Consider the following 13,286-nt stretch of genomic DNA (forward strand, 5'->3'; position numbering starts at 1 on the left):
GAGTCCTACAAATTAATTAATGTAGGATAAAAATATTAACTATTAACTACAAATTAATTAAAGTGGCGGGGAAAGCACGTGGTTAACGCCGTCTATCGCAATCTATTAGCATCTCTAGTATATCACATTTGGCAGGAGCGCAATAGGAGAAAATTTCAGCAATTAGATCGAGACCCATTGGCAATGGCTAAGATTATTCTAGACGAAATTCGATTATGTATACTTAGTGCAGAATTGCCGAATAAAATTAGTACGATAGCATTGTATAGATTATGACAAATTTCATAGCACACAACATCAGCCATATAACTGTACATTACGATTTTTCTTAAAGCAATTTACCTTTACCGAAAAAAAAAATATTAACTCCCCTAAGTTATAGGACTAAAATGGCAACACCCCCAAGTTACAAAACTATACAATTATAATTTAATAAGGTCATGTGCAAGTGGCATACAATTTTCCAACCAAAACAATGAAAATCGTCAAATTTTTAAAGTTACAAGATTAAAATTGCAAAAATCTATTCGCGCAAGATCCAAAATGCAAACCTCGTAAATTACAGGACTAAAATTATATTTTTTTAATTATATTAATTAATTTTATGTGAAGTAGGTTACTAAATTCTTTGTGTAATAGGATTCACATTCACGTTCAGACTTCTTCATTGCATTGATAAGATCTTATACTTTAAATTATAAAAAAATGTATAAATTTATAAAAACTTTTGAGTGAATTTACCCAAATTCCTTCTAAATAAAATATAGCACTATATATGATCCATAAAAGTTCCATTACTTACAGCATTTAATAATTGAGAATTTTAGGTAACAGCCCTCCAAAATCGTTGAACAATGATTAGCAGATATTCCACGACGAGAATGAATTAATCAATATTAAATGCATCTAACACGTATTAAAACGGTCTGATCAATGATTGGCACTATGTCAAACAACATGGAGCTAATCTACCTAATTAAAACAAAAAAGTATAAGTTGAGTGAGGATAACAGAATATATAGGGATGAAAGCTTTCAACAGGAGAAATAAAACAATGTTAATTGAAGCTTCTCTTGTATGAAAAAGCATCACTCACTGATCTGTCATGCTGGATAGTTAACACTCATGTCTAGTACGTAGGAATCGACAATTAAACATATTCATATAAATGATACATGAATGGTAGATGGACATACATTTTGAAGTGAAAAGTCAAACGTTTGATAGCATCCAATAATTGGATCACTGTCTGAAAATCTCACTTGGGTTAGGAAACATTAGTGTGTTTGAATTGAAGGATGTGAAGAAGCAATTATTGATTCCAGGAAAGAGCTTTCACAAACCCAAAACCAAACTCCTATCCAAGCAAATGCACTACTATATGTAGCCCAACCAAACTCCATACATGACCACAACTCACAAACATCTAAAGTCTCAATTACAAACACCATCGAGAGCAAGGAAAAACAAAAAAAACCACCCATGGCGACAACCCCGACTCTCATTCTTGTTCCTCTTCTCCATTACCTCCTCATACAACTACTCTTGCTGCCATACCAGCAACACATTCTCACACTGGCTGCACCTGGCGGTGGCAAGTGGAACCTCGTCCTCTCCAACATAGGCGTCTCCGCCATGCACATGCAGCTCCTCAATACAGATCGTGTTGTCATTTTCGACCGTACAGATTTTGGACCCTCCAATATTTCTCTCCCCAATAACCAATGCCGCAATGACCCCAATGACCTAACCCTTAAAGTTGATTGCACTGCTCATTCCGTTGAGTATGACGTAGCTTCCAACTCCATTCGACCTCTCAACGTGCTCACTGATGTTTGGTGCTCCTCCGGCTCCGCCATGCCAGATGGCTCTTTAATGCAAACTGGTGGGTTCAATGACGGCGACCGCAACGTTAGAGTTTACAAACCATGTAGCGATGATTCTTGTGATTGGCAAGAATTTGATGTTGCTCTTAGACAGAGAAGGTGGTATGCCACCAATCATATTCTGCCAGATGGTAGGCAAATTATTGTTGGTGGTCGTGGGCAATTCGGTTATGAATTTTACCCTAAGAAAACTGGAGCAGATCAATCATATAATCTGCCATTCCTTTCCCAGACTAATGACCCAAGAATTGAGAACAATTTGTACCCATTTGTTTTCTTGAACACGGATGGGAATTTATTCATTTTCGCCAACAATCGAGCTATCTTGTTTGATTATGTTAATGGGCTGGTGGTGAGAAACTACCCAACAATCCCAGGTGGGGATCCGAGAAGTTATCCTAGTTCAGGATCTGCAGTTTTGCTTCCACTTAGGGACTTGCAAGGTGGAGCAAATGTTACCGCTGAAGTTTTGGTCTGTGGTGGTGCACCAAAAGGATCTTTTACTAGTGCAAATAATGGAAACTTTGTTGGGGCCCTTAACACCTGCTGGAGGATTCGAATAAGTGACCCAAATCCACAGTGGGTCATGGAGACCATGCCCTTGGCTCGAGTCATGGGTGACATGGTGTTGCTACCAAATGGCAATATACTCATCATCAACGGGGCATCCTCAGGTACTGCTGGGTGGGATTTAGGTCGTAATCCAGTATTGACACCAGTTATTTACCGACCCAATAATCCTGTTGGATTGAGATTTGAAGCCCAAAATTCGAGTACAATTCCTCGAATGTACCACTCAACTGCGATCTTATTACGTGATGGCCGTATTCTTGTTAGTGGAAGCAATCCCCATGCATACTATAATTTCACGGGGGTTGTTTTTCCAACTGATTTGACGATGGAAGCATTTTCACCTGACTATTTGGATCCACATTTGATACGTGTGCGTCCTATGATTGTCTCACCTGCTTCACATTCTCAAATCGGATATGGACAGCAACTTGTTATTAATTTCAAAGCTCAAGGCAGAATAAATAGAGGTTTTATCACCGTGACAATGGTTGCACCACCATTTACTACACACTCATTTTCAATGAACCAAAGACTATTGGTTCTTACTAATAGCACTGGGATTAGCGCTAGTGTGATATCTCTTGGGGGATCAAATTATCAAGTTCGGGTCATGACACCGGGTTCAAATATTCTTGCTCCACCCGGATACTATCTTTTGTTTGTGGTTTATCGAGAAGTTCCTAGTCAAGGCATTTGGGTCCAAATCAAGTAGGAAAAGGGGTTCAACTATATATGTAACTAAAGTTAATGCTGCATTTTGTATACACCATATATTCTATTTGAAACTTCAAACATGATTTTGTCTTTGTATTTTGTTATTGTATCTCAAGGCTTCTTTTAATTATGTGATGAGATCTAAAAGCAAGTGTACTGTTTATCACGTAGCAGTCATTACCGAGGTACTAAAGTGATTACCAAATTTACCACCTCTATGAAAGGGACTATTCAAGTTTTTTTGCTAGAGGTCTCAAACTCACTAGAGATTATTAGAACAACTTTTAATCGAATAGAGTACTAAAAGGTTGAGGAAGTTCTTGTCAATGAGAAGTGGGGTGATTGCATTCCATAACCTAAGCTCAATTTTTGGAAAATTGCATAACACCCCTGTGTTATATAAATTCAGTCAAAAATTATTTGTGTTAAAAAATAGGTAAAAAAACTCCCTATATTTCTTGCACTTGTTCCTCTTGCCATTTGTTGTACTTAACAATATTAATTTTTTTTTGTAAGTTCCTATTGTACCCTTATATATTATAAATTATTGTTATTATAATGACTGTTGGATCTTTTATGATCGCATCAGAACCGTAGGATCTAATCAACTTTTAATAACTATTGATCTTCAATAATTAAAACCGAATGCTCCAAATTTTATGTATTTTAAAAATATATTTCACATTTATATACAATTATGTATAAAGTAAAGGCTTAGTGCAATTTACCTTTTTGTGATATTACGAATAAGTAAATTGCCTCATAAATGATTAAAAAATAGCAATTTATCTCCTTATATTTTTTAAAATGAAGCAATTTACCTCCATGTCTAAGGAGGTAAATTGCTTTATTTTAAAAAGCACAAGAAGACAAATTGCTATATTTTGAAAAATATAGGGACGTAAGTTGCTATTTTTTTTTTTTTTTTTTGTAGAGGGATAATTTGCTCATTTATAATATCACAGGGGATTGCTTGCATTTTTTTTCATAAACCAAACAACTATTTAATTATACATACATAATATTTATATATAGAAGTTGATGGAGGGTCGCCGCTCTACCTCCATCGGCCGTCACGTCTGGGCATCAACAACCTGGGCTGGACGGGTATTGTCGCCCAGGACGTCTCGTGCCCAAATCTGGGTGGGCGATGACGACATATGTTATCGACTACCATTAATTTGTGGTACAATTTATTTGTAAGGGTTAATCTAATAAATACAATATAATGCAAACCGTACCATCTTGATCTCTTGTTTTTTTTATGGAAAGGATTTGATCTTCCTTTTAATTGATTTTCTTGTCTCAATCACTAATAAATTTAGAACACCAATGGAGTACTTTTCAATTATATATAGTATAGATTGTATTCCAAGCTAACTGATTTGGGAATTGGGATGGGATCATCCAAGCAAGCATTGTTCAAGCAATGGTCGAGGTGGATGTCCAATTCTCAGAAACCTCAACTCTTTCATGCCTAAACGGGACTGCATTAAAATCACCACCATCTTGGAAGAAAATGTGAAAGAAGTTGTGGAACTATCATCAGCTGACTTAGAATTTGAGGGAATCACCACTTCCACCGGGCTAGAAACTAGAACTATAACTTTAGGATGTTGGTAGGATTAGTGACCACACTTTCGATGCACATTTTGGTCTGACAGAGCAGAAGTAACGAGATCACTAGAGTGACTACCGTGATTAAGAAGACTAGAACTACCATAATCAGGGCGATGCAAAAAACTTATACAAGGGTCACAAACACCAGGGTGGACATCCAAAATTTCAGCAATTCTTTGGTCTATCTGCAACACAATCCTCATGATTCATGGCAGTAGGAGAACAACAAGTAGAGAAATTTCAACTCGTGGGGGAGAAGGATGCATTGACAGTTTACTCTCCTCAGAAAATCTGAAAGAATAATTCACTTCATTATGGCCAAAGACATCAAAGAAAAGGCACAATTTCAGTTTTCATTGAGAGTCGACATCAATTTCAATAAACTGATCCCTTTGAATCTCAAGATTAAAGCTTTTGGGAAGGGGCTTATTAGCTGTGACTTCAACATAAACTCCAGCATAGCTAATTCCTTGCTGATTTTCAGTGGAAGAATCGACGTGAAAGGGCTTTCCAACACCACTAGTAATATTCAAACCTTCTTTATCAAGAGAGAAACCGACACATTAGAAACCTTAGTCCATAAAGGTATGTTGCAGTGTGAATCTTTGGAGAAAGAAATCCTGGGATGCCATTGCTGAAGGATTAGGATCTACTTGCAAAGAGTCAAGGGCTTGCTTTAAGAATAGATTTGCAAGCTTGATCATTGTGAAATTGGAAGAAAAATAAACCCCTAATCGTCAGCCAGAACTTCAATGAAACCAGTAGAAGCCCAGATGCTAATAGTGATCTTGTCTATGGAAAAGTAAAGGAATTCTCAATGAAATATCCAACAAGACAATGGGACCAATTGGGCTTCACATTTTATATGACACCTGTAGGAGCGGTCAGACAAACAATTTCCATCTCTATTTTCAGGTTCAATGAATTTCAAACTAAAGGAAGGTTTGGGACAAGAATCAGCTTGGGAAAGCTTGACCCATTTCTTAGGATGGGGGGAGTTGGCACCAGCTTTAGAATTAGGCTGAATCAAAGGATTTGAGCACTATCATCTTCAAGGAAACTTTTGAAGTCCTCTGATTTTGATCAAATCTTGAATGAGAGCTCCGGCTTCTAGATTTAACATGCCAAGAATGGTTCTGAGGATTCAACCACTAACGAGAAGAGTAACGGCATGTCCACGAGAACTTCCATCCGCTCCATGGCAGGAGGTAACATGCACAGCCCTAGTAGAAAGATCAACAAATTGCTTTCTCAAGCTTGCATTTTCAGCAGAGTTACCATCGTTGCCTTGAGTCTCAGCTTCAAATCAACTCTTAGAGTTGGGCAACACCCCAACACTAGGAACCACAAGATCCAAATAAGAATTTTTACCGGTAAGCTAAAAGAGCTAAAAAACCAAAGGCAGATGAGGGAGAAGGATCCATGGAAGAGTGGGTGGTAAACTAGAAAAGCTGCAGAAGAGGCAGAAGGGGATAAAGAACAAGAACAAGAGGCATTTTTCTGTAGTTTGAGTTGTTTATCTGTCTTACTACTATTATGAAATCTATATTACTCTATCAGGTAATGTGAACACTTTGGAACATTGAAAAGCATACAAATAAAATAGTTGCCCATAGGAATAGAGAAAGGTTGAAATATGATACAATACTATACAAAATGCTTTCTCATACCATAATCTTATTTATGTACAACTCACAGATCACAGAATAACCACATACACAGTGACAGCCAGATGAGGGAAAAGATTCCCACAGGTCCTGATGGCTGATATATGGACTTTACAGGAATAAAGACACCGATGAACTTAATATTATAAAGTGCATCCATTTTCAACAGTTCTTGTGAATTTCAAACAGATCAATCAATAATGCATTGTCTCTGCGTCACAGACTATGCCATCCCAACCTGCCTTTCCCAGCTTAGATCTTCAGAGAATTGTGTAAGTGCAGCTCGAGGATCGCCATTAGATGCAGACAAGTAATATTGAGCAGTGCCATCGTCCACATGCATGCTCCTCTTCAATGAGTCTATCACCCTTCTTTTGGCGCGTTCGGCGGACAGCCTATTCAAAAGGCTGTTGAGATTTCTGTCAAGACCAGGACCACCATCAAGATAGAGTACGACAACCTCTCTTTTTGCATGGGTATCTACTTCTATGTAGCACATGGAGTTTATCAGAACTTCTGGTTTGCTCACGGGGATCAGCAACCGCTCCCTGGAGTATATCCCATGGTCGCTCATCATATTATTTAAGCGTTTTATGTCCATAACCTGTCAGCAATTGAAAATCATCAATGCATATTGCTCGTAGTTATATAAAAAATGATGGAAAGACCATAGTTATTAATGGCGTTCATTGCCCTGGCTCAGTGCCATTTCTGTAAAATGGTGCTTAGTTGCTTATGGCGACGCCATGGCGCACCATAATCTATGGCACAGCTATGAAGCCCCAGCCCTTTTTGGCTGGGGCTTGAAAAAAACTGGGCGAAGCCAGCTGATTAATAAAAAAAATAATCACAAAATTCAAAAAAATGATAAAAAAATTCATCAAAGGCAACCGCTCCCTGGAGTATATCCCATGGTCGCTCATCATATTATTTAAGCGTTTTATGTCCATAACCTGTCAGCAATTGAAAATCATCAATGCATATTGCTCGTAGTGATATAAAAAATGATGGAAAGACCATAGTTATTAATGGCGTTCATTGCCCTGGCTCAGTGCCATTTCTGTAAAATGGTGCTTAGTTGCTTATAGCGACGCCATGGCGCACCATAATCCATGGCACAGCTATGAAGCCCCAGCCCTTTTTGGCTGGGGCTTGAAAAAAACTGGGCGAAGCCAGCTGATTAATAAAGAAATAATCACAAAATTCAAAAAAATGATAAAAAAATTCATCAAAGGCAACAGATCTACCTTGATGGTGGGTGCAGCGGGTGGAAGCAATGTTGTGTATAATGGTAGGTGCTGCAGTGGAAAAAGGGAGAGAAACACAAATGGAAAGAAGAAGGAGGCAAGAGCCAAGAAAGTAGAGCAAGCAGTGAGTGGTGTAGAAGCCAGGGTAAAGAAGAAGATGGTAGAAGAGAGGGATGGGGAACAAAGGAGGCAAGTAGACCAAAAAACAAGACGAATACTTGAGGAGATACACCCCATATCCATTACATCCCACAAATGACTCAAAAATTACACCTTACATCTTATTATATCACACGTAAGCCTTCCAACCAAAACGTTGTACTACATAAACTTTTAATCACTAGAATAATTTATCAATCAATCTAGAATCCAATCCATCAAACAAACCGAGCTCTAAGATTAAAAACACACCAAAAGAACAAGAGCAGCAGTAATGGTATTAAGGAAATATATGCAACCTTTCTTATAGAGAATTTATCTTTTAATTTCAATAATTCAAAATTAGTTCATATTATACACAATTTTGTCTAAATTCCTCCTGACATAGCGCAAAAAGTACAGCTAGTCCTGGTCTCTACATCTGCAAAGAACACTGAGAATTCAAATTTCAATGACATTCATTTCAAATTAACATCATATGAAAGAATGAAAATTTTAATAAGTTCAGAAAGAATTCCCATAAGAAGGTAGTACTACAACTATTTCAATTATTTAGACAAATCTTAAACTCAATTTTGACAATGAAACATCTCAAAGAAGTATCTCAAATTTACATAAGCTAATGATCTGCTTAAGTAAACTCAAATCCTCAGTAGGAGTCAAAAGTAGAAAAAAAAATCACCATTCTCAGATATAGAGAAAATGCAACAGAAATGATCTGATTCAGAGCCCACATGCTAGCAAAGAAACTATTTTTTGTGTTCAAATACATGTAAAATATGGTTAAACTAGTGTATAGCTATAAGAAAATAAACATAGTTAAGAAAGTTATGATACATCTTTTGTTCATCTGCCTCTAAAAGCTGAGTAATAATTATACAAAAAATCATACTGTGTGGACTCAGGGCTATAAAATTGTATTAGGAAATAATTCTAGTGAACCTCAGTAGATCTTCCACTAAGTCTAGTTTTAGGACAACAGTTCTGCGGAACCAAACACAGAGTACGTTTTGGAAATGGCAGAATAAGCATTTAAAAAACAATCTGCATTGAGTTAGATTAACATACGCTCGATAAATTCACCAGAAAAAGGTCTACGACTATACACATAATCAATACATGGAAGTAAACACGAAATTGGATTGGCATGTGACTTCACCTGAACGGAGTACTTGACGGCGAGGCTAGCGATGGAGTCGCCGCGGGAAACGCGGTGGGAAACCGCGAATTTCGAGAGGGAATTATCTCTCCAGAAGCTGCCGGAGCTAGGGTTTCCGATAACATCTCGAAGCTTCCACGGAGACATGAAGGCCCGAATCTGCATCTCCCTGTCGGAGGCCAGCGATCGCCAGAGGCGGCAAACGCATGCCGCGCGGGCAAGGTCTGCAAGCGCCAGCTTCTCTAAAATGGTATGGAGAGTATCCTTGCAGAGTAGAGCCGAGAAGTTGGAATTTATTGGGGAAATTGTGATGTCGGCGCCGGAGGAGAGTGAGGCTTGGCGCCGAAGGGAATTGAGCGGTTCGAGGAGATCTGAAGGCGGCGCCGCCAGAGGCGATGGTGGTGCATCGTCGTCGACCTCGCCGCAGCAGCCCATTGTCTCCTTCTTGAGGATGAGGTGTGTGTAAATATGCGCCTCGAATGTAGTTTTCAAGTAGGGTGCAGCCAAGCCTTGCTCAAATCAGTGTGCGACTAATTTAAAGATTAAAAAATTATTGTAATTTTTTAAGTTAATAAAAGTAGGAGATCTCCTTTATGTTTGATTTTATTTCGGACAAAATGCATAAAATCTCTTATATTTGAAAAAATTTGTAAAAAGAATTCTCTTGTTATGAGAATACGCTAAAAGCCCCCTATGTTTTCTAAAACTCAGCTCAGTCGCCCCCTCTCCGTTAAATCCAACTGAAGGTGTTAATTTTTTAAAAAATAATCGTTATGCCCTTACTTATTATATATTATTTCTTATATTAATGACCGTTGGATCTTTTTTTATCAAATACTGATCGTTAGATCTAATCAATTAATCTCAATCGTTAGATTTTAAAAAAATAAAAGATCTAAATTCAATAAATTATTTAACTTATATTATATATAAATAATCTAAAATTTTAAAAATATATTATTATTATATATTTTTTTAAAAAAAAAAAACTAACTACCCATCCTACCCCATAGCCCCCCCACACCCCCGACTTTCCCTAATTCTCATCGTCGGCGGCTAATATTTATTAAAATCATCGTATCTCCATAAATTCTTTATCAAATTGAGTGAGGCCAATCTCATTAGAATCGTCTTGAAGAAACGAGTCTGATGGTGGTGGTTTGAGATCGAGATTCGATCGGACGAAGACAAATCGATTGAAAATATATTCGAAGGTCGTGACTTGAGCCCACTCTCTATGATTGACGAAAACTCAAATTGAAGGTATGGAAATGTTCGTCTCGAAGAGAGGACTCGAATGGTACCATTGGCCGTTGAAAATTTGTCCGGACTGCTCCAAAAATTTATTTTTAAGTTTTTGGTGAAAAAGGGGCGAAAATCCCCATTTTTTTAATTTTTTAATTAATTTTAATTATATTAATTAAAATATATTATAATAATTAAATATTTTGACTAATTAATAATAATTATTGTAATTAAATATATATTTTAATTAATTAAAAATAATAGTTAGATTTAATAATTAACAATTATAAAAATTTGAATTTAAATATAATTTAATTTAATATTTCAATTTAAATTTAATATGGCAAATTTTAATTTATTTTTTAAGGTGAGAAATGACAAAAGGAAGATACAAAACAAGCTAAAAAAGGTCTTTGTATGTTATATAGACCCATAGAGGGGTATTTTAGTCCAAAGTATCATTAAATATGAATCTAAACCGCAGAAAATGACTACGAAATGCAGTTGACGCGCATTTCCTCCACTTTCCGTCAGTTGCTAACAGAATAGGGGGTTTTTTGCTAACTAAAACAAAATAGGAGGGGGGGTTTTAGCTTATTCTGAAAACATGAGGGTGTTTTTTGCATACTTTCTAAACACAGGGAGGTTTTATGCATTTTGTTCTTCTATTTTCTGATTATTTTATTTTGTATTTTGAAAATAGAGAAGAAAAAATAGAGATTAATAAGTATGTTGTGGAGATAGAGTGTACGTTTAGATTTGTTTTAATAGGTAATCTAATATATTTTAAAATAAGTAGTGTAAGTTTGATGTTGGGATTTGGAAAACAAAAATTATTGTTCATTGTCAAATCATATCTCTTTTATATATATTTTAATATATAAATATTGTATGTTTAATATTTTATTTTTTAGAGTCTAAAATCACTGTTTATTATCAAATCATGTCTCTTTTATATTATATTTATATAGATAAGTGTGTGTATATATATTATATTATACATAAAAAATTCAAAAAAAAACTACACACACAAATAGACACAGATAAGGTATAAAAAATAGTAGGCAAACACTGGGACATGTTTTATCTTATCTCAGGAATTGTCCAAAAATAAAACAAAACATAGTGAGATTTTTGGTCCATAATTTAGGCGTTCACATTTTGTCCCGATAATCACGAGAATATCACTTTAAAGATAATAATTTTTATTTTTTTTTCACATTTTTGTCACTAAATGTTTGACAAAAAAGGTCAAATGATACTCATGTGGCTATTAAATGGACGTTTTGAGAGAATGCTTGCATGTGAGAGATACATGCTTCGTTTTTTAAGCCAACAAACTCCTTTAAAGCTTTAATCCATTTTTTCCAAAATTTCCTCTTCCAAAGATCTCCAAAAAAATCATAGTTTGAGTCTTTTTTAATCAAATCTCACTTCTCAGCTATATCTTAATTGTAAACAATCGAAGAAGAACTGGTTTTTTTTTTTTTTTTCAATAAACAAAATCACAAACAACTAGAGAATCTAAGTGGAGATTATAATATCTTTTAGTCTTTTTCTAAAAAAAAAAGTGTAGTTCGATTTTTTTTTTTTTAAATCTCACCTCTCACACTTTCTTACCGCTATAACATATGATAGTTGATTTTGCATCAATTTAATAACTTGTTGAAGCTATTTTTTCAATTTTAGAAGCTCAATTATGTGTCTCACCTCAAGGCCTACACAGAACTTTCCTACCTCGGGGGGTGTCACGAACGTGTATGGTCTAGTGAGGTTCATCCTAGAGCACCAATGACCTATCCACAAGCAAAGGAAAATCAAAACTCAACGCAGAAGTTTTTAGAAAGGTTTCATAAATAATTACACAACAATGGCAGGTACAAAAGACATATAGTTACAGGATGGACACCACAAGTGTTTTTACAATACTTTAGGAGCCATGCCCTAAAGATGCACGCATAACTTGATTTAAAATTAGTTGGATCCTATTGACGGCGGAAAGCAGTTAACCATCATTTTTTGTGTCCACCTGGTCTGGAGGAGGAACAATAGAAAAAATATAAATAAAGTTTAGTGAGGCGAGGGGCAGGGTGCACTAGCATTAGTAAGAAATATAAACAAATTTTAGTTATAAAGATCTTGTATCACTTTCTTGCAAAGTCCGTTTAATGTGACGTTTAGGAAACCAGAAGGCTAGGTAAATCAAGGGGCGCAAGTAGACTGTGAAGAACTACCAAACCCCTTGAGTATGTGTGGATAATTCTAAATTTAAGGATTTTAAATCTTCCCGTTTTAATTTTGAACTTAAGTTTTGATAAATATGGATGGATTTCAAATTCTTTTCAAATAGAGTCATTGAAAATTTTTTCTCCAAATTCTTCCTTCAAAGCTAAACCCATCAATCCAAATACACCCTAAGGGAACTTGATAAGGAATTCAAAAGAATTACTTTGAGCGAGTTGGGCTTTATTGAGTGTAAAGAGAAAGTACTTTATATTTCTTTGTGTGTGCGAATGTGTGTATTTGTGTGTGTTGAGAGATAGAGAAACCGGTCTAAGCTTATAAGGCTTGGACCATTTTTCTTTTCTTATTTTTTTTTTTTTTATTTCTTTGACCAATTGGAAATGGAGGGGTGGCTGCCACTCATCAATTTAAGTGGGTTAAAGGCAACTGCTATTATCCCCTCTATTTTTTATTGTGAGATTGAGGTAAACATAGTTACACTACAAAAAAAGGCAGAATTTGGCACGGTGTGGCTAACCGTTCCAAAATCCATTCCACCTTGTAACGGATTTTGGAACACATCAGGAACGAATATTGAAATATGACGTCATGTTCAACATTTTTTTGGGTTATGAATCTGGAACGGACAAACCGTTCCAAGTTGAGTTCCAAATAAATAGTTACTAACTTCGTCCGAACTACCATTCCAAAATAGTAACGATAAATGGTTGGAACTCTGTTTAGAATACTATATTAGAATTAGGAACGGTCATAACCTAATTGTTCCTATATG

General features: G+C 35.9%; 1 protein-coding gene and 1 pseudogene across 2 annotated transcripts; one reads left to right on the top strand and one right to left on the bottom strand.

The window, feature by feature from the left end:
- Window positions 1-1,276: 1,276 nt before the first annotated feature.
- LOC105172777 (aldehyde oxidase GLOX pseudogene) lies at window positions 1,277-3,284 on the top strand (annotated as a pseudogene).
- Window positions 3,285-6,412: 3,128 nt separating this feature from the next.
- On the bottom strand, window positions 6,413-9,529 carry LOC105172349 (peptidoglycan-binding LysM domain-containing protein). 2 transcript variants are annotated; one of them, XM_011093734.3, is made up of 2 exons: window positions 9,026-9,529; window positions 6,413-7,064 (listed from the first exon to the last, which is right to left on the bottom strand). In XM_011093734.3, exons 1-2 carry the CDS (start codon window positions 9,458-9,460, stop codon window positions 6,684-6,686), a joined length of 816 nt encoding a protein of 271 aa, XP_011092036.1. In that variant the 5' UTR covers window positions 9,461-9,529; the 3' UTR covers window positions 6,413-6,683. The 2 variants fall into 2 exon arrangements, 1 of the variants encoding a protein (XP_011092036.1); XR_016068030.1 differs by lacking the exon at window positions 6,413-7,064 and adding an exon at window positions 7,071-7,413 and having other exon boundaries at window positions 9,026-9,164.
- Between the last annotated feature and the right edge of the window lie 3,757 nt (window positions 9,530-13,286).

Source organism: Sesamum indicum, linkage group LG10 (genome assembly GCF_026168435.1).
Source record: "Sesamum indicum cultivar Baizhima isolate 11 linkage group LG10, ASM2616843v1, whole genome shotgun sequence".
Taxonomy (NCBI): domain Eukaryota; kingdom Viridiplantae; phylum Streptophyta; class Magnoliopsida; order Lamiales; family Pedaliaceae; genus Sesamum; species Sesamum indicum.